The following is a 22185-nucleotide window of genomic DNA, read 5'->3' on the forward strand; positions in this document are numbered from 1 at the left end:
TAAACTGATAATTATATGCATATGTGTTTATATATATATATAAACACATATGTATATATATATATTATATATATATATATTTTTTTTTTTAGCCACCTTTTGTTATCACATTAGAAGAAGTGGAATTGGTACACTTTGAGCGAGTTCAGTTCCATTTGAAGAACTTTGATATGGTGTTTGTATTTAAGGACTATCACAAAAAAGTTGCTATGGTTAATGCAATTCCTATGAACATGTTAGATCATGTAAAGGAGTGGCTGAAGTAAGTGTTCACAATTGTTTCTACTGTTGAGCAAATAGTGTTGGTTGTATATTTTATGTGAATTCTCACCTATGAAACACTGTAAACTTATAGTACACCAGTATAGGATGGGCTAAGGGTTAGATAATTTGGGATTTCCAGAAACTAAATGTGGTGCATTTCAATCCACTTGGGCCTCTAACAAGTGGGATGGTGATCTTGCATCAAGCAACAAAAAATCATCTCTGACCTTTCGCAGACATTCATGCTGCAGTGAGATTGAAACAATAACCTGTTGGTTGGACAGCAGAGACTTTTCTCACCAGATCAACCAAACTGACATATAGAGTGGTTTATCTATTACCCCTCAGCACTTACATAATGGATAATAGGCACATGCAAAAACACAAGTTCTTACATGGATTGCTCAGTTATAGATTTTATCAACAAATGAGCTCTTATATTTAATTTATTTGCTTAAGCGTGTCAAACTGTAATATGAAAATAGGGAATATGGATAATAATGAATAATTATTACCAACAGTCAGTATTATCAATATAATAATATTGATAATACTGATAAGTTGTTTTAGAAAGATTTAAGGAAATTGCAAAAAAACAAATGTTTGCAACCAATTGCCTTTCTTTTGTTTGATACCAGTAATTGATAGTTACAATGATCATCAATGAGACACGTAAAATGATCATCAGTGAGGCATGTAAATTCTAAATTGTGTGCAGTCTTCTGGCCTGTTTTGTGGAATGAAAATTTCTAATTTGTGGAGAAAAAAAATCTGCCACCTCCATATAAGACTGGCTGAGCTCTCAGCACTTTTGAGAGTACTGCATAATTAAGTTTGCATTACTAGCTTCCTAGCAATATTTCTTCTATTTTATTTTATAAAGTGCTGCTAACTGTATTAGTACATCCACTAGATCTTAGTCTTCCTCTTTTCATACCTGCCTGGCTGTTCCTACAGTGTGTAAGTGACCTATAGATCATTTAAACACTGTAACTTAACTCTTCTTAACAACTTCAGGTATGCAGATGACACAGTCCTTATAGCTGAATCTGAAGATGATCTTCAAAACTTAGTCACAGAAATTTACAACAGAAGCTTAGACATGGGACTAATTATTAACCTAAAGAAAACAAAGTGCATGATTATATCAAAAGAACCAATAAATAAGAAACTAAACATAACTGTTAACAAAAAAGAAAATTGAACAGGTTCAGTCTTTTATATATTTTGGACAAATGCTTACAGACAGAGGAAATTCCCTTAAAGAAATAAAAAGAAGAATATAGTTACTTAAATATAAAGAGCCAATAGGCTTCATTTCGGTGATATAAACATTATTTAAATTAAGGGGATATTAAATCCTACATTGTTTTAAAACCGAATAAGAAACTCAAAGATTGGAATCAGAGAGTTTCATGCCGAATATAGTAAACTATAAAAGTATCGGCGGTTACTAGCGTGAGCTAATGCAAGTAGTCCTAGTACGTAGTACAATCTCAGGCAACTCGTTGCAAAGGAGGGGAAAGTTCTGATCGCTAATCTTGGTATTTTCCATAATGTAAAAACACATTTCCTAGGAAATGTATGCTGTTATTACATTATGGTGAGAGGTCACTACCCAGACCGGTTTCAGCCTTTTTTTGAGGCTTCATCAGTGAGTAGCTAGACCAAATAGATACCAAAGGGTATAGCGAAAATAACTTATATACTCTGCTATACGAGTTGTCAAACAGGTGCAACCATTAAGTTACTTAAATATAAAGAGCCAATAGGCTTCATTTCGGCGATATAAACATTATTTAAATTAAGGGGATGTTAAATCCCACATTGTTTTAAAACCGAAGAAACTAAACATAACTGTTAACAAAAAGAAAATTGAACAGGTTCAGTCTTTTATATATTTTGGACAAAGGTTTACAAACAGAGGAAATTCCCTTAAAGAAATAAAAAGAAGAATAGAGTTACTTTTGAGTAAGTTCTTTTTAAGGAAGAATAAGTTCTTTTCGCTATACCCTTTGGTATCTATTTGGTCTAGCTACTCACTGATGAAGCCTCAAAAAAGGCTGAAACCGGTCTGGGTAGTGACTTCCCACCATAATGTAATAACAGCATACATTTCCTAGGAAATGTGGTTTTACATTATGGAAAATACCAAGATTAGCGATCAGAACTTTTCCCACCTTTGCAACGAGTTGCTTGAGGTTGTACTACGTACTAGGACTACTTGCATTAGCTCACGCTAGTAACCGCCGATACTTTTATAGTGTACTATATTCGGCCTGAAACTCTCCGATTCCAATCTTTGAGTTTCTTATTCGGTTTTAAAACAATGTAGGATTTAATATCCCCTTAATTTAAATAGAAGAATAGAGATAGCAAGAAAAGCCTTTACTGATATGAAACCTGTTCTAACATCCAGAGACATTAATATAGACACAAGAAAAAGATTAATAAAATGCTATATCTGGTCAAGCCTTCTCTACAACAGTGAAACTTGGACTCTAAATAAAGAAACAGAAAAAATTAGAAGCTTTCAAAATGCGGACCATCAGAAGAATGTTGAAAATACCATGGACAGAGAAAATGAAAAACGAAGATGTTTTAAAGAAAGCAAAAATGAAAAGAACATTAATGATAATAATTAAAGAGAGAAAACTTAAATATTTTGGACATCTAACTAGACAAGAAGGCATTCAGAAATTAATATTAGAAGGGAAATTGGATGGAAAAAGAGGGAGAGGTAGACCCAGGAGAATGTGGTTTGAAGACATTAAAGACTGGACTGGCTTGAATTACCATAAATGTTCCAGAGCAGCAAAAGAAAGAAAAAGGTTCCGTGACATGGTTGCCAACCTCCTTCTAGAGGATGACACTTGAAGATGAAGAACTTAACTCTACTTATATTACTGAATGCTAATACAGTCAAGTTCCTTTCTATTATCTCCATTTTTTGTATGACTTCTGATTTCTGTGGTTTCTAGTTTGGATCCACTGTTTTATTTCTGATTCAACTCTGAAATCTATAAGTTAAAATTTGCTTGAACACAATGTTATATGTTGCTAGTTAGTGTTTTTGCTGATTTCTCCTTTATTCTATATATATGTTTGCTTCTGTTACATTTGCAACTAAATAGTCTGAAATGTTTTACTTGTTCTTTGTTGACTATGCATTTGATGTGTTTTCCATGTTATTACTTATTTGTCTTTTATTGATGATTTTCATACCAAATTAATTACATAAGTTTTTAATTCAGTTAGTCCTGAGAATTTCCCATGGATATCTCCAGTTTTTGATATTTACTTTATATTGATGATTTTCATACCAAATTAATTACATAAGTTTTTAATTCAGTTAGTCCTGAGAATTTCCCATGGATATCTCCAGTTTTTGATATTTACTTTATAATGCCATTTTCCTTTTATAATATGGTACATAATAGTCTTATACCTGATTTTACATTAAACTATATTTTCTGTACATTATTTAATCAGAACTGTTGGTGGTACAGTGTAAATACATGCTATATGTTGCTCTGCATAATTGTAGTGTTTTGAAAAGCTCTTTTCATGGTAGCTGAGATGTCTTTTCCAGATGTACAAAAATTAAAATATAAATTCTTGCAACCTCTTATTTGTCCTGAACCCTACTTGCTCTTTTCCAAGTTTCTCTTCCATAAATTTGTCTTATCTTTTTTCAAGTATGGGTGAACCGTTACTTCACCTATATATCATATGAGCTAATAAATTATGACCCCAATTCATGTTAAAGAATCCCACACTTAGGAACATTTTATGATGCCTGAAGTTCATTGATACGTGAAGTTTAACAGTATATCTTATGAAAAAAATAAAAAAATAAATTCAGCTTACAAACTCATTTCAAGGAACATGTGTTATGTTTATAAGTTGGGGGCTTGCTTGTATGCATTTGTGTATATGTAAATAAATCTTACATGGAACACCCAGTATCAAATTCCTCTGTTATTCTCATTAGTTCTATTTTTTATATATGGATATTATGAGAACTGTTCCATTCATCCAGAATTTGCCTTTCTTAGTGGGCCTTCTGAATTATGTGGTATAGTCTCTGTAAACCTTGTACACCTCCCTATGTGAGCCTTTTTTGGTAAAATGTTGTCTCCTCTTGTTACCTTTTCTACATTTCAGTAGCATTTTCTATCCTGATTGCATGTCTTAAATAATTTCGATCATTCTTCTGTTCCTACATACTTAATCGATCAAAGTAGCTACTAGAGATGGTTATAGAGTTATAAACTATAAAATACAGAAATTTTTTAGCTTTGCACATTAGCTTTTTGTTGGTAATTTTGTTGTTTCATTCCATTACTTTCTGTGATGGAATGATTGTTGCCAATTCAGTGGATTTGAAGTACCTGTAGAATACACATAGAGCTGAAACAGATTGAAGTAAATCTGTAAAAGAGGACTCATCTCTGAGCCGAATTGCTCTCCTTTGGATAGCATCAAGAATTTTTAGAGAAGTTTTAGATGCTTCACCACAAACATGTGAGTAGTATTCTAAGCATGTGGATTTGGGATTTGTATATAGTTGATTTGGTGTAAAATATCATCTTGAATGAAAGAGAATGCCTATTTTTTGGATGGTGATGAAGCTATTGATGTGATATGTTTGTGCCAGGTGAGACTAGGGGTGTATTAGTTGAAACAGAGGGCTGGTGATTTGTGTATTACTTAGGGTAAAGTGAGCTGAGATTATTATTTTTTGTTAGAGAAGAGGCAAGACTGTTTTGGTGCCATTGAACATGATCAGATTGTCCTTGCCCGATTGAAGGATAGTGCATAGATCAATGTTTAATCACTAGTTGTAGATCTTGATGCTTGGGATATCTGCTCACTGCATGGGTTGTCAAATCAGTAGTATTAATGGAGAGTACTATTGTTTGCAAAGCTGTGAATAGGATTAGTGATGATTGAGAGTAGTGTGCTTATGTGCAGGAGAAGGGTAATAGGCAATAGAACAGAGCCTTGACATACTCCTGCATTGGTGGTGAAACTCAAAGAGATGGGGCTTCTTTTCTATGAGAAACGGTCGATATATAGTTAACCTATTCAGTGAATTTCTTTTAGCACTGGACCTTGGTCAAGGCTTGAATAATTTGTGTGAGTGAGTTGAGGTTTAACTATATGCCAGTACTTTTTTAATTCGACTTTGCAATATTGTTTTGAAAATCTGCACACTTCTTAGTTACAGCAACATTTTGCAAAATGAACAATAACTAACTCAATTGCATGCTGATTCAATTTTTTATTATTATTCTTAAGAGAGACCTCCAGGAGGTCAGAGACTCATTGAGGGAGGATTACTCAATGGTTTGCTCAATGATTACTTGCCATATCATAAGCAGCTACTAACTACTACTACTATTGGTGTAATCTACAAGAAGTACCTATAAATAAATCTGGAATATTATGCTGCAAAGATTTTATATTTAAATTATGGTAATGATGTAGATGGACTTTAATGTTATGTAAAATACTTGTAATTGGCTTAATGTTATCCATCTACCTTATTTAACGCAAGAGACTTGAAACCATTCTTGAAATTAAAAAAAATACTTATCAACCATGCAGAAGCCTCTTTGATGCAATTTCAATGACAAGTTGTCTTGGTCAGGGTCTTGTTACTAAAAGGTTCAAAGGAATTTCATCCACACCTTTCAGTTTGGGGCAGGTTAGCTGATCTCATTCAACTGAATAATGTTTTTTTTTTTTTTCTTTTCAAAATTTACACGCGCATGTGTAAAAGACACAAACTGGTCTTGACACTTCAAGGTCTTGTTTTCTCAGGCCATATTTTAAACATCTAATGCACACAGCTCCATTTAGTTAAATTAAGGAATGATTTTGAATCTGCTGAATCAATTTTAAATCTTTTATGACATGATATGTTTATATGCCACATAACAGAAATCAAATGGGATAATTTACATCAAGTTTAGTTTGCATTTTCCTTAATGTATTAGCTTTAGATGATAAGCTAATGTAAAGTATGATAAATTTTTAATGTTCACTTTTTTTTTTTTTTTTTTTTTTTTCCCTTTGGCATATAAAGCTCTTGTGATATTCGTTATACAGAAGGCATTCAAAGTTTAAACTGGACAAAAATTATGAAGACTATTACAGATGATCCTGATGGATTCTTTGAGAGTGGAGGTTGGTCATTTTTAGATCCTGATAGTGAAGGAGAAGATGAAGAAGATGATGATGATGAGGAAGAAGATGATCAGTATCAACCAAGTGAAAGTGAAGGAGAACAAAGTAGTAGTAGTGAAGAGGAATATAGTGGTTCTGAGTATTCAGAAGAAGAAGAGTCTTCAGGTTTGTTATATTTTTATATTTGCTTCTGAAATATTTAAGTTTCATTATGTTGTTTATAATTGTTCTGGTTTACTTTTCTATTAAAGTTACATGAATTACTAAGTGTGCTGAAGCTGACAACACATTTTTACACATTGTTTATGGAATACACATTATGCTTTTAGTGGAAATCTTGACATGATCTATCAAGTCCTAGGGCATAACATTTTGACTTAGGTAATCAATCAGGTTTTTAATTAATCCATTAATTGGATTCTGTACATTGTAATGAATTTGGTATTGAAGGATATTTCATAAAATTCATCATAAAAAAATAATTAATCTGCATAGTTTAGTTAACTATCTACCTCAGTGTTTTAACATTAAGTTCTTATACTTCTAATGGCACAGGCATTAAAATATGCAATGTTTAATTCTAACTCTTGTTTGTGTAAATCAAGTATAGGGTTCTTATGTATAGAAAGATACAGTTTCTCTTATGTATAGAAAGATATACTTAAAGCAGTCCTGTTTTACCAGAAAAAAACATGCTACTTTTTTGCTATATAGTTATACCTTGGAAAACTTTCATCCCACTCCTCGTGTGTGTGTGTAAGGTGGGGTGGGGGGGATGAGTCTCATTCTGGATTTTTCCCTCTTTTTATCATACTTACTGGTAATTTTATTATTATGATTATTTTATATATATATATATATATATATATATCCCATTCTCCATCCTGTGCATATGCTTAAAACCATCCATAGTTGTTTTCAATGGAGAATGGGATCAATTAACATAAGATCTGATAATATTGGAGGTTTGACAAATAACACTTGAATAATATCCTGTATCACCCCTTCTCCTGAGAATACATATCAGAAATTTGATGCTGATAATGAGATAAAATTCTGTAAGTGGAAAGCTTTAAATATTTGGGATCAATTATCAGTCGAAAAGAAAAAATCTTAGATCGAGTGAGCAGCATAACTGCATCACCAAGATTATACAACATACTATAAAAAAATTATGTAAAAAAGGGAATTAGCAAGAAAAACAAATTGTCAAACAAAGTTTGCGCCTGAAAGTATCTTCAGGACTGGGGTAAGGTGGTACAACACCAGGACAACTCGTTGCAAAGGTGGAGCAGGGTACCAACACTCCTATCTCAGTATCTCCCATAATGCAAAACACATCTCCTTGCGGATATGTCTAATGTTATGCATTAAGGGAAGGGCCACTACCCAGACTAGTTTCGACCTTTATTGAGGTCTCTTCAGTGGGAGCCAGGCAGAAGCATTAGCAGGTCATCTCTACCTATAAGAGTTGCCAAATGGTGTGCCACCCTTTTTTAATAATTACTCTGGATTTAGAGAAAGATGTTGAAAGTTTATTTTTCACTTGGTTAGAGTATAATAAAATTAGTTTAATCCTTTATCCAAGTGTGAGCAAACAAAGTTTGCACCTGAAAGTATCTTCAGGACTGGGGTAAGGTGGTACAACACCAGGGCAACTCATTGCAAAGGTGGAGCAAGTTACCAACACTCCTATCTCAGTATCTCCCATAATGCAAAACACATCTCCTTGCCGATATATCTAATGTTATGCATTAAGGGAAGGGCCACTACCCAGACTAGTTTCGACCTTTATTGAGGTCTTCAGTTGGAGCCAGGCCCAAGTAGAGACAAGTAGAGATACCAGGCAGAAGCATTAGCAGGTCATCTCTACCTATAGGAGTTGCCAAATGGTGTGCCACCCTTTTTTAATAAATTACTCTGGATTTAGAGAGAGATGTTGAAAGTTTATTTTTCACTTGGTTAGAGTATAATAAAATTAGTTTAATCCTTTATCGAAGTGTGAGCAAACAAAGTTTGCATCTGAAAGTATCTTCAGGACTGGGGTAAGGTGGTACAACACCAGGCAACTCATTGCAAAGGTGGAGCAAGCTACCAACACTCCTATATCAGTATCTCCCATAATGCAAAACACATATCCTTGCGGATATGTCTAATGTTATGCATTAGGAGATTAAACTAATTTTATTATACTCTAACCAAGTGAAAAATAAACTTTCAACATCTTTCTCTAAATCCAGAGTAATTTATTAAAAAAGGGTGGCACACCATTTGGCAACTCCTATAGGTAGAGATGACCTGCTAATGCTTCTGCCTGGTATCTCCACTTGGGCCTGGCTCCCACTGAAGAGACCTCAATAAAGGTCGAAACTAGTCTGGGTAGTGGCCCTTCCCTTTATGCATAACATTAGAGATATCCACAAGGAGATGTATTTTGCATTATGGGAGATACTGAGATAGGAGTGTTGGTAGCTTGCTCCACCTTTGCAACGAGTTTCTCTGGTGTTGTACCACCTTACCCCAGTCCTGAAGATACTTTCAGGCACAAACTTTGTTTGCTCACACTTGGATAAAGGATTAAACTAATTTTATTATAAACAAATTGTCAGTTTGTATCCTGAAACCAGACAATAACTCCTAAACTTATTGTCTTCTGGTTTTGCCAGAAGAGAGAAAATAAACTAGATCTAAGAAATCTTGCTAATAAATTTTATTTCAGTGACTTGCAGTTATTCTGATTGTTTGGTTGTTGAAGGCCATGACTTAAGCTAGGTTATTACCAGGATATCTTTTATGCTTTTTATCTTGAAGATTTAATTAATTTTCTCTTTTCATGGACTGTTATGTTATGTTTTGTCTTGCTTTTGCTAAGCCAGAGTGGTTAGCATATCCACTTTCTAGCCAAGAGGCTGCGAGTTCAAATCCCATTAGGGACATGGATCTTTGCGATTGTCCTCTGTGGTATTGCTTTGATGTTGTTAAAAATGGTGTCCGCTGCTATTGTTACAACGTGTCTTTGTTATAAAGTGTGTCTCCTTTTCTTTCTTTATTATTATTAGTGTTGCAAAATATCAATTCTATCGCGTATGTCTCTATGTTGAATAGACTTGCGTTGTTGTTATGCGTTCCACTTTAGTAATAACAAACTAAGCCTTATATCGCATTTCTTTTATGATTTTCTCTTAGCTTAACCTTTAGGGCCACCAGAAAATTATCCATTCCCTGAGTTCTACATATTATCCTGATTACTCAAACAAATTTATTTTTTTCTGCACCAGCTTGAGCCTTAAAGTTAGGGATAGACACTACCTTTAGGTTAACTGTAGAATCTCAGGTGTTTCTAGCAAGATAATTAATTTCCTAGAGACTTGGAATTTCTGGTATAATCTTATTCTTGTTTGCAGTCCTTACTTTCACTTGGGGTATTCCCGCACACTGTCACGTACTCAGGTTCGATTTTTATGAAGGGTCAGAGTCAGTCAACGTGATCAGATACACATACATTTAAAGAATCAAACATTTATTAAATCCAATTGATGATACTACGAAAATTAAATTGATTATCAAATTCTAAAGTTAAATCATTACTTCTCATTCACTCTCTCAGTCATTAATCAATTTCAGTATTCTACCTCAAAGTATCAGCAATTCAATGTCTCAATATTTCAGTACATAATACACTTAAGGTTACAATTCATTTTTAACACTAAGTTCAGAATATAAGCAAAACTCAATACCTCATTAACTCAGTATACGTTACATTAAAATTTACAATTCATTTTTCTCATTAAGGCACTTTAACACACTCTTCAAATTCTCTCAGAACAATCAATACAGAATCTTTATCGGGTTGAAAGTTCCAATAAGTTCGTCTCAAGAAAACGTAATAATTTATACTCAGATCTAAACTTTTCACTCTTTCCTGTAATACAATCTTAAATCCCACTCTCTTAAATGCAAGTCAAATTCAAAAAGGCTAGAATAAGTGAGAGTACCTATCTAATTTTGTCTTCGGTTTTCTTGCCATCCTTCGTCCTTTGTTTTCGAATCTGGATTTCTCGATATCAGTGCCACATGGTTTACACGTGCTCGTTGGGCTGGACGCTAGTCTTCTGCCTAGATTTTACGTAGTTGGACTTCTACTACGGCCTGCGATTTTATCTTGCCAACTCTACTATGGTGACATACTCAACTCTGACATAAGTCAGCCCTCAAATATGAGAGCTGAGCCGTGAAGATTTCTCGAAGCACACGGAGAGAAATTTCAGGAACAAGAAAAAACGGGGGGGGGGGGGGGGGAGTTCCCTTCCATGTTACGGGTTATATACCTCTTTTTGGAGCGCCACCTTTTCGCGTTTGAAATTTTCCATCGTTTCACCCATTGATCTCCGTTCGGGTGACTACACCAATTTACATACGGAACTTCTTGGTTCGGGGAACATATGCGTCAGTGTGCTTTCTAAGATATAGTGCCCTCAGGTATTTTTCTGACCTTACTGCATTTAGGGTGATCTTTGCCCTATGTTGTCGAATAGTTTGCATTCTTTCTTTGCATTATTTTGTTAATAATTCTCTCTTATTCTCCCTTTTTTCTGACCTATATTTATTCTAGACACTCAGGTATAAGTTTCAAAATTCACAAAATTATTATACAGAGAGTAGTTACAAACAAAAAACACATTTTTTCTGCTAAAAGATAATTATGTAATTTTGATTTTATGTAAATTGTTAGTCTGGAATAGTGACGTCAGAAAATTCTGAAGGTGCCGATTTCAGATCTAACAATATCTTTGTACCATAAAAATCAAAAATAACTAACTAGCTAGCCTTTGCTAATTCTCATATTCCTTTTCAGAATTTCTGTGTTTCAGGTATTTAAATTTTCTGGAAGTCCCTCTGATTTTGCCAGTACTACTGCATCAACCAAAAAAGTAAATTCTGAGAATTTCACAGGTTTCATTATAATTATCTATTGTAAAAATATTTGAGTTTTTCCATCAGTGTGGTAAACAACAATAGTCTTAAGACACTGTATCCCTGCTGTTGCATATTCCCATAATTTGCTATCACTGATTCTTACATATTCTGAAAAGTTCTACAGCAGTTATTGATATTCTAAAACCTGGAATTTATGATGTTTGAAATTACAAAACATAAGATGCCAATAATTCATATTGATTAATTTCATTGCTCTATGGTTTGTAGCTTCCTCAGGGTGTAATTAAGTATATTTATGCAAAATGGGCAGAATATAACTTAATCTGAAACAATAAACATGAGATTCCATGTGATATGACCTTCTATTTTTTTGTAAACAGAGGATATATATCATTTGTTCTCTCATAGTGTTTTGAGGTGATTGTTGGCATAATTGAAGTCTATGATGTTTAGAGTTCCAGATATTCTACAAAATTAATCCTGTTGAAAGAACCACATAAATGAATAACTTTCATGGTTTCTTTGAGTGTGTTGTGATAAATTTTCTTCTAACTAGTGTATTGTGGCTCTGTTCCATTCTTTGTTATGGTTTGTGAGGGCAGTGTGCATTTAGGCTTTCATTACTTGTATAAGTAATGTCGCTAAAATGTTACACAAGGAGGAGAAGTTAGACAAGGTTGTATCCTTTCACAAAATCTATTTAATATCTATAGTGAGACAGTGATGAAAAAGATTGAAAAACAGAAAATAGGAATTAGTATCAATGGTATAATATACAACGATCTTAGATATGCTGATGATACCATTCTAATAGCAGAAAACAGAAACAATTTAATCAAATTAATGCAGCAACTAATTGAAGAAGGTAAAGAATTTGGATTAGATATAAATGCAAAAAAGACCAAATTTATGAAAATCTCAAAAGAAAACAGATCTAAGCCAGAAATATTCGTAAACAATATTAAAATTGAACATACAACAGAATACAAATATTTAGGCACCTACTTTATTGCAGATGGAAAGCAGGATAAAGAAATAAAAATAAGAACAGTCATAGCTAAAGATGCATTCTGGAAAAATAAAGATCTGCTCAGAAGTTCTGTGAGTATTGAGACAAAGAAAAGAAACTTTCTTTTGGATGCTAATAATGTCAAATTCTTTCCTAATATCCTAATTTTTAATATGATATTGCCATTGATGCTATCTGTTCACATCCCCTAATCTTTCTCAGGGGTCTCATATCTGTGGTCTCTAGTCTTTGATCAAGAGTTTTATTTCTAACCCAGTTCTCAGATCCATAAGTTAAAATCAGTTTGAACACTGTCTTGTACACAACCAGTTTAGTATTTTGACTAATCTCTCTCTTATTCCATATAAATTTATTCAATTGACTTCCTACCATACCAGCTTTGTTAATTCTGTTGTCTATTTCCAAATTTAATTTTCCATCTTCACTAAAAAGTGCATAAATAGCTGAAATGTCTTACTTGTTCTGTATACAGTTGATATTTTCATTGTCTTTATCTTGTTATTGCCGTTTTCATACCAAATTTCTTACAACAGTTATTCAGTTTAGTCAGGGAATCTTGCACTAGATTTATTTAAAAGTATAACATCATCCGCATAAAGCAAAGAGCTGACATTAACATCTCCAATTTTGATATCAGGTTTAATATCGCTTTCCTTCATAATGTGATAAATATAGATAATAAATAACAGAGGGGGGATAATGTATATCCTTATCTGACACTAGATTTAATATCAAACCATCTTCCTGTACTTCCTTCAATTCTACCTTCTGACTTACAACTCAAATAAAGACTAAGTATTGCTTGATATAATGCCCCATTGACACCATATTACTGTAGCGTTTTGAATAGCTTTTCTCTTGGCACCTTGTCGTATGCCTTTTGAAGGTCTACAAAACTTAAATACAGATCTTTGTTATATTTTCGCGATTTCTCAACTATTTGTCGTAAAGTGAAAACCTGATCCTGACAGCCTCTATTTGGCCTAAATCCAGCTTGTTATTCGCCAAGCTTCCCTTCCACAATCCTTCCCAACCTTTTCTCAAGTATACTTGAGAAACGGAGAAGGATTATGCACATTTTTATGTTGGAACATTGTGTTAGTAATAACCAGTCCATGTCCTGAGCAGAAATCCAATAGGTATTTGCAATTATTATTAGCTTTTCTCTTTTTTCCAAATTTTCCCAAAATATTTTTGTATGTCTCTCAATCATTTCCTACTCTGCTATTTAGATCCCCAACAAGGACCAATTTTTCATTGTGTCAGTTGCTTTCTTTAAAGTCTCAAAAAATTTCTCCATTTCTACCTTAGTAGAACCTTCTATGGGACCATAGGCACAAATAAGTCTCATTGTCCTGTTCCCCATTCTGATATTTGCCCACATCACTCTACTTGATATTGCCTTTCATTCAAGAAGATTAGCCTTGTATTTAGTGTTGAATACTATAGCTGTTCCTTCTTTTCCCTGATTGTTATTGCCTGAATATAACATTTTATATTTATTGCTTAGAAAGATCTTACAAGTTTTTGTTTCAGTCACCCTATGTCGATCTGGTACTTATCTAATTCCTCAGCTAGCTCCATTTCTTTGCCATTCAGGCTTCTTATGTTGATAATACTGATCTTGAACTCTGGTTATGTTGAGTTGAAGTGTGTTTCAGTAGCTGACTTTTTGCTGTTCGCCCTGTTATCCTGGCGAAAACAATGGGGACCTTGTTTAACCCTGATGACACCCATCTGGCATGAAATTCTATCATGTTGTGCCATAATTTTGAGTTATGGTTTAAGCCAGGAAGAATACAATTTGGTTGGCTAAATCACAAATTGTCAACTTTGTTTCTTCAGATGTAATTTTTAAGCAATTCAGCATAATTCTGGATACTTATGTTATTTTTTAAACTCATATTAATTTTGCATGAAGAAGGTTAATAATTTCAGATCTGAATAATTTTATTCAGATCTCTACTAGTTTTGTGTATCTTTATTGTATACTTCATCAGGAGAGAAAAGCGAATTACATGGCTGAATTTAGCAACAAGCAGATCAATAATAATAATAAGCATATTTTATATACTTTTTGCTTATCACTTTATTTCAGAGCCATTTTCAACAACAAAAAGAGTTGAACAGAAATGCAGTGCATAAAAGAAAACCGTTTCACAATCAACCTTTTTTTGAATAATCTTAAATACTTTATTAACAAGTATTTTATTAATAATAAAAAAAGATTTTTACCATTAATAAAAATCTGAATGTTAATGATTGGTTAGCAATAGTGAATAAAAGTTTAAAAGAAACTCAGCATGTTAATGCTTTATTTTGGTAAACGGCTGTGCATTATATTCTAAGAATTAAGAGCATAGGCATTGGATAATGTTGTTGCTCTCCGACCAACAGGGTGAGTATTTGAATCCCACTGTGGCATGGATGTTGGTGGTCTTTAGGTCATAGGTGAATATCGTCACTTGGTGTGAACCCACCACTCTCTTTATTGTAAGCTTGAAGTATCTCAAAAGAAAAGCATTCTATGTTTGGTCTCCAGATCAGAGTTTTTGAATTATCTAATCCTTAGCCACCCTGCAATATTAATGATAGTGCATACAGTTTTACAACCTTTTGTAGTCAAGATTCGCATTGGTGTGGGGGGAGAAAGGCTGGTTAAGAAATAATTCATTAAAGAGTTATGATGGTTGTAAACCTAAAGTACGTTAACTTAATGGATGGGCAAATGTTTTGTTTGTTTTTAATTTTATTTCTATATATTTGTTTACATAATCCAGAAACTCAAATGAAACTTTGCTACCATTCCAGGCCTACAGAAAGCAGGTTGGTGGCCTCACACAGGGAGGTGAAATTCATTTCTCTTCTGAAACATTCAGAAAGAATCCATGCATACAACAAATTTGTGTTATACCTAATATGAAGAATGTTTTGAATAATAGTGAGACTACTCAGATTATTCAGCACCTGGGTTTCAAAAGAATGTCCTTTACATGCAGCATATTTTGAGACATCTTTCATAAATTAGCAGTGGTTGTTTAGCACTGACATTGTGTCAAAGTCAAATTTGTATTATCCCTTAGGCTCTTAAATATCAGAAATGTCAAGGTCTTTAACAGGATTGTAGATTGATCATAAAGATATCTTTAGAAACATTTGACCAGTAGAAACCAATGTTTTGTCAGTCTTTTAGTGAATCACATGTAAACGAGTCTTTGCATAATAATGAATAATAATTATGCAAAGACTTCAGATATGAATAAAATGAATTTATGTTGTATAAATTGTACCTTTGGAGTGGGGAAAAAATATCCCATTATATTAATTTAATGTCACTTTTGCAGGCAAAGTGCCATGAGAAATTTCTTCAGTAGAATTTCTAAGTCTGTTATGTATTTCGAAACACTTGATATCTGTTTTAATTCTTAGTCATAGTGTCTGATTCAAGAATTGTAGATATCCGACATGTATTGTAAATAATAAAAATAATAAATGAAAACTTTATAACATAAATTGAAAGCCAAACAGCTATTTTTCTGGCATCCTTAATAATAATTAAAGGGGTGCAAATCCCTTGTTGTTCAACTGCCAGTAAGCAAAACTCTATGATCGAGAATTACGAATCTATGAGTTTCATATATACCGAAAAACTATCGGCGAATCCAGGTGTAAATGACCACTTGGTAGTACAACACCAAGGCAACTCGAAGCAAAGGTGGAGCAAGCTCCCTCACTATCCTTGATATTTTCTCATAATGTAAAAACACAGCCCTAGGGGATGTAATACTGTAATTACATTATGAGGAGAGGTCATTACCCAGACCGGTTTCAACCTTTTTTGAGGTCTCATCAGTGAGTAGGTAGACCTGGAAGATAACAAGGTTTAAGTGAAAAGAACTTATATACCTTTACTATACGAATGCCATAAAGGTGTGTTTGTATATTATAACATAAATTGAAAGCCAAACGGCTATTTTTCTGGCATCCTTAATAATAATAATTAAGGGGATACAAATCCCTTGTTGTTCAACTGCCAGTAAGCAAAACTCTAAGATCGAGAACTACAAATCTTTGAGTTTTTTCTATGAGAAAAATAGCCATTTGGCTTTCAATTTATGTTATAATATACAAACACACCTTTATGGCATTCATATAGTAAAGGTATGTAAGTTCTTTTCACTTAAACCTTGTTATCTTCCAGGTCTACCTACTCACTGATGAGACCTCAAAAAAGGTTGAAACCGGTCTGGGTAGTGACCTCTCCTCATAATGTAATTACAGTATTACATCCCCTAGGGGCTGTGTTTTTACATTATGAGAAAATATCAAGGATAGTGAGGGAGCTTGCTCCACCTTTGCTTCGAGTTGCCTTGGTGTTGTACTACCAAGTGGTCATTTACACTTGGATTCGCCGATAGTTTTTCGGTATATATGAAACTCATAGATTCGTAGTTCTCAATCTTAGAGTTTTGCTTACTGCAGTTGAACAACAAGGGATTTCTATCCCCTTAATTATTAGAATGAAAACTTTATTTACCAAGTCAAATTAGATATCACTGTTAGACTTTCACTGTGTTCGTTTTTGTTTATCACTGAAATCATACCATTTTGATTACACACTAGCTGTGTTTAATCTGACTAACAATAGGATAATCCCTTATCAGTGATGCATTTAAATTAGCAGAAAAACTGGTAATGATAAATCTTATGTCTTCTGACAAAATTAAATCAGCTTTCCTCATATCTGCAAGGACAGTGCTTAAGTCTCCTGTTTCAAGCATTAGCAGGTAACATTTTTTTCCTGCCTTGAATATGCTTCCACCACATAAATGGTATTGTTCTAGCCTGTAAGCATTTCCTAACATCTTTAATATTCATTGACCACTTTTCCAGTTTTCACATGGCATTCTGACCCTGTCTTTTCTATGATATATCATTTCCTGCTTCAATTGAAAACTAAATTTTTTAAAGCAACTGAAGAATTTCACTTGCTGAAACACACAGCAGTGACTGTTTCACTACCAACCCTTCAAATATCAAGTTGCAAGTTTGTGCACACTCATTAAGAGTATTACAGCCAAGCACTGTCCTTCATGTATGTTGTGCCAGAAATCATATTTGTATATGTCTAATGCACTGAAGTTGCCTTAAAGAAATTGTAGTGCATTGGTTATCTGCAAAATTTAAATATTATACTGGTAACAAATTCTTTGTCATAACAAAATTTTAATACTTATTTTTTATATTATTATAATTGTAAATTTCTAGATGGAGAGCTAGGAAGCAGTGAAGAAAGTGGAAAAGATTGGTCTGAACTAGAAGAAGAAGCTGCTAGAGGTAAAAACAAAAAATTATTTCTAATAAATTTTGAAGTGGATAAGGAACAGTTATTGACACGGTATTGATATCTGATCTTATATTTCAAATTTGATAACATCATATAATGATTTTGAATGAAATGACTGTTCTATTCCCTTTATAAGGAAATTATTATGAGTATTCCTCCACATAATCAGACTGGAGCAATGGATGGTATGCAGAAAGTTCTAAGAAGAAAAGGGGATCAGGTTATATATGGAAGAAAGATAATTATAAACTAAGGAAACAATTAATAAAAATATAATCGGTGAGGAGGGGAAAAGTGCACTTGGGAATTAGTTAGAGAGCATTTGTAATTAGTAATATAAAATTCATTATAAAAGATAAATAAGATGGATGAAAATAGATGAAATTGAGCATTCCTTCATTTATGAGACAGATGCTCAATTTGAGTTTGCTTAATTTCATTTGCATTTTCTCAGTTTGCTCAGAGAAGGAGAATAATATTGATGTCTTGATGTATATAAAGGGATGTATTAGGAATATTAAGTACAGTAGACCCTTCGTATACAGCTCCTTTCTTTATGATCCCTCCTCTTCACTTTTTATTACTGAATAAATTCTGATATAACTGCATGAAATGCTGAGCCACAGAAATGAGCATAATTAGATGCATATACTTCTGTAGCAGGTTGTTGAATGACTGAGACTAGAGTGAACAATTGAGAATAAAAAATGAACTAATATGAATGATTTCTGGTAACTGAATCAGCATGGTTTTTTATTCAGTAACTAAGTTTTACATAACAAGATCTTGTATACATATTAGCATTTTAAAAGATATCGTCACTTTATTGTTATTATTATTATCTAAACCTCCAGGGAGTCAAGGACTCAACGAGGGAGGCTGTAAATTACCCAACCCAGCTATCATACCTACCCTTGAATTCATTCACACTAGATGCATTCACTACCCGTAAAGGCAAATTATTCCACTCACTCACTGCTCTCTAGGAGAAAAACCTAGCTCTTACCCCTTTCTTGACTGCAAATAAATTTAACTTCCATGGATGTCCCCGTGTTCTCTCCCCGCCTTCCATATAATGAAAAATTTCATCAGTTGAAATGCTATAACACCCATTCAAAAGTTTATAGACCTCTATCATATCACCCCTCTTTCTTCTGTTAACCAGAGTCTCACATACTCACAATCTAAATCCCATAATCCAGAAATAATCCTTTGTAACTCTTCTTTGTACCCTTTCTTCTTTATCCCCTTGGAACCCGGGAGACCAAATCTGTGCACAGTAATCCAAGTATGATCTTATCAAAGCCTCATAAAGAGGCAAAATTACTTCTTTATCCTTACATGTCAAGTTTCACGTCAACATACCGATTATCCTCTGAGTTGTATTTGCAACTTTTGCTATGTGACCTTTGACCTTTAAATTCTTATCCATCAGTACACCAAGATCCCTTGGTGTATTGATGTCTAGATCTCTTCATTTCTTTGTTATTCATTATCTTCATTATTCATAGATCTTTGCCTAGATCTCTTCATGGGTGCAATGGGAATTGGTCTGCAGCTTGTGAATGTACATTACAGTACATCCCCTCAAAAAAGTGAATTTGAGAATACAAAATCCTTAAAGAAGTAGTAAACAATAACATTAGAGAAACATGAAATTGCAAGCTTTCACAAATCTGGATTGAAAATGATGGAATTTGCCTCCAAGATACAGTTATCTTATTCTGCATTAAGTGCAATCTTAAGGAATAACCAAAATAGATTATGTTATTATAGTTCTGACTGTTTCTTTAGGAACATAATCCCATTCATGACAGAACCTATGAGAAATTAGGGTTTGATTAACAGCGGTTTGTTTCCATAAACCAGTTAGGTCATGCTTCAACAAAAATTGTACATTTACACTTGAAATGTATTTCTAGGTTTGGTCATGGCATTTAAAAGAAAAGAAAAAAAATACTGGTTGCTGATAACATTGGTAATTTGAAAACAGAAATAATGGTCTAGTAAAAAAACATTAGTAATATATGGAAGTATTGTTTTAGAAAATAGGGAATAAGCAAGGTGCATATGGTTTCCTTTGGCACCACTGCTAGTTGAATTACATGTAGTTTTGCTAATGATAATTCAAAGTTTGATAGGATTATAAACAGCAACTTAGATATGGTGTTGGGTCTTTTTGAGAAGATTCAAGTCTGGTGCTGTAAGCATATGAATAGGGATTTCGTTCTGTATTGCTAATTGTAAAATATTACACTTTGAATGGAAGAGACAGAAACATATATTCTGTCAGGGAAGTCATTATATTGCAATTACTGGTGTCTTTCAGTGCTATGAAAGAAAGTGGTAATTTAGATAGAGAGTTTAATTAAATCAAGCTTTTATTTTGCGTGTGTGAAAACTGAGAATACATCAATATGTAATGCTTATGTTCTAATAGAATGCTAATGCAAACATAAACAAAATGTTGAACATGAGAAAACCTTTTGGGCCTAAAAAAAATACTTCCACTCTTGTCATCAGGTAAACGATATTGGTCAGTGCTTATGAACTTAGTACTTTTACTGTACTTGGTATGGTAAAAATTATTCTAGTTCATAAGTGTTTTAATAATAAATCTCAATAAGTTTTGGACTTTAAATATTATAATTACACTTTTTGTTATAAATGTTCAACTCTAATGGTTTATATTCTCAGATGTATTTTTTTTTTTTCATTAATTTGGGGAATGCTCCATTATTTTTTATGATAAGGCATTAGAACAACTCAAGCAATATAGGCTCTCAATGTCTTATCTGTTCCTGGTTGCCTTTATAGTATGCAGTAGGACCTCAGAAAGTACAGCATATTCTGCATGAAGAAATCTTCACTAAACAAATACTGACATTGAGTAATTTGTCTATTGCATTACTGTTGTAGAAATTCTCGTTACAATAAATGGAAGCACGATATGCACATATACACACGAAACTGGTAACTAACACAGAATAATCTCAGAGCCATACGTATACGGAATCATATACTGCACCTTTTTTTATAAACTACACTTCTGTTGAGGAAAACCTGCACTGTGGTTGTTACATTTTTTACCTTTCCCCCACGTGTGTATTTTGGCTTGACAGACTACTTAGATGTATTCTGCTCATCCTAGTTCTCATTTCTACATTCCCTCCCTTATGTTCTAACCACTCGTCACTTTTATCAGTGTAAAAATATATCATATCATATTTTTACACTGATATTTTTCTGCCTGTTTATTAACTATGTACTAAATCATATATTGTGTATATAATACAATGTTTAAACTAAGTTCAACTTAGTTCATCTTAGATCTGAAAGTTGGATTAAAAAATAACGCAGTTGATTGAAGACTAGAGAAATATGACACTTCTGAAGAAAATTAGACATGTGGACAAATGTCATTAATGGCAAAAACCTGTTAAAAATAAAGATGATTAGAAAGAAACTTGCTATTATTAGCATTTAAAGTGTGAAGGCTCTGTTCACACATCCTGTTGGAGTAACTTACTAGGAGAGGAAAGGCTAGCAAAAACAAGTTACAGTCATACCCCGGCTTATACGAATCCGAAGTTACGCGGTTTCTTATATGTACGTATTCCCATCCTGCTTCATGCCTCACCACTAGTCATATTTTTCTGGCGCCAGCCGCATTCGCCATTGTCGCACATGCTGTGAACAAGCACTGACGTGTTTTGCGCGGTCTCCATTCATACACGACTTTTAGTCTACAAACCTTGCAACTGTTTAATGTTATGTTCTTGATAAAAATTTTATCACATAAAAAATAATAATGTCATCCAAAAGAAGCAAGTCCGATTCTTCTACAGCTAGCAAGAAAAGAAAAACATCGACAAAACTCAACATTATTAAGGATTTTGAAGGTGGAATGAAAATTTGTAAGCTATCAAAGAAGTTCAATCTACAGGAATCCACAGTAAGAACAATCATGAAAGATAAAGAAAGAATTCTTGCTGCTGTGAAAAATGCCCAGTCATTGAATTCAAGCATAATTCGTAAACGTCATGGGATTATTGGTGAGATGGAAACGATGCTTAAATTATGAGATAATCAAGTGAGAGTAAAAAATTATCCATTTGATCAAACAACAATATGTAGCCAAGCTGATTTTTGAGAAGCTAAAAGTAGAAGCTGGAGAAGTGGCCAAAGAAGAAAATTTCATGGCCAGTAATGGTTAGTTCATCCGATTTAAAAATCACTTTAACTGGCACAGCATCGCAGAGAGTGGAGAGGCAGCAAGCGCTGATAAAGAGGCTTTGTCTGCTTTTCCTGAGACATTTAAGGCTATCATTGAGGAAGGTAGCTATAGCAGTCAAACCACATTTTAATGCAGATGAGACAGGCTTGTTCTGGAAAAAGATGCCTAAGAGAA

At 33.5% G+C, this 22185-nt stretch overlaps 1 protein-coding gene across 1 annotated transcript in view; it reads left to right on the plus strand.

Moving 5' to 3' along the window:
• The window catches only part of dre4 (SPT16 homolog, facilitates chromatin remodeling subunit dre4), a 371785-nt gene that overhangs the window by 287626 nt on the left and 61974 nt on the right, over positions 1–22185 (plus strand). Inside the window, exons 22-24 of the mRNA XM_090398585.1 lie at positions 93–262; positions 6359–6624; positions 17696–17764. Of these exons, the coding sequence (XP_090254711.1) occupies positions 93–262; positions 6359–6624; positions 17696–17764 (505 nt within the window). The remainder of the gene's footprint in view (positions 1–92; positions 263–6358; positions 6625–17695; positions 17765–22185) is intronic.

Source organism: Typopeltis vanoorti, chromosome 9 (assembly GCF_054136105.1).
Source record: "Typopeltis vanoorti isolate ZY-2024b chromosome 9, IOZ_Tvanoo_1.0, whole genome shotgun sequence".
NCBI classification, from domain to species: domain Eukaryota; kingdom Metazoa; phylum Arthropoda; class Arachnida; order Uropygi; family Thelyphonidae; genus Typopeltis; species Typopeltis vanoorti.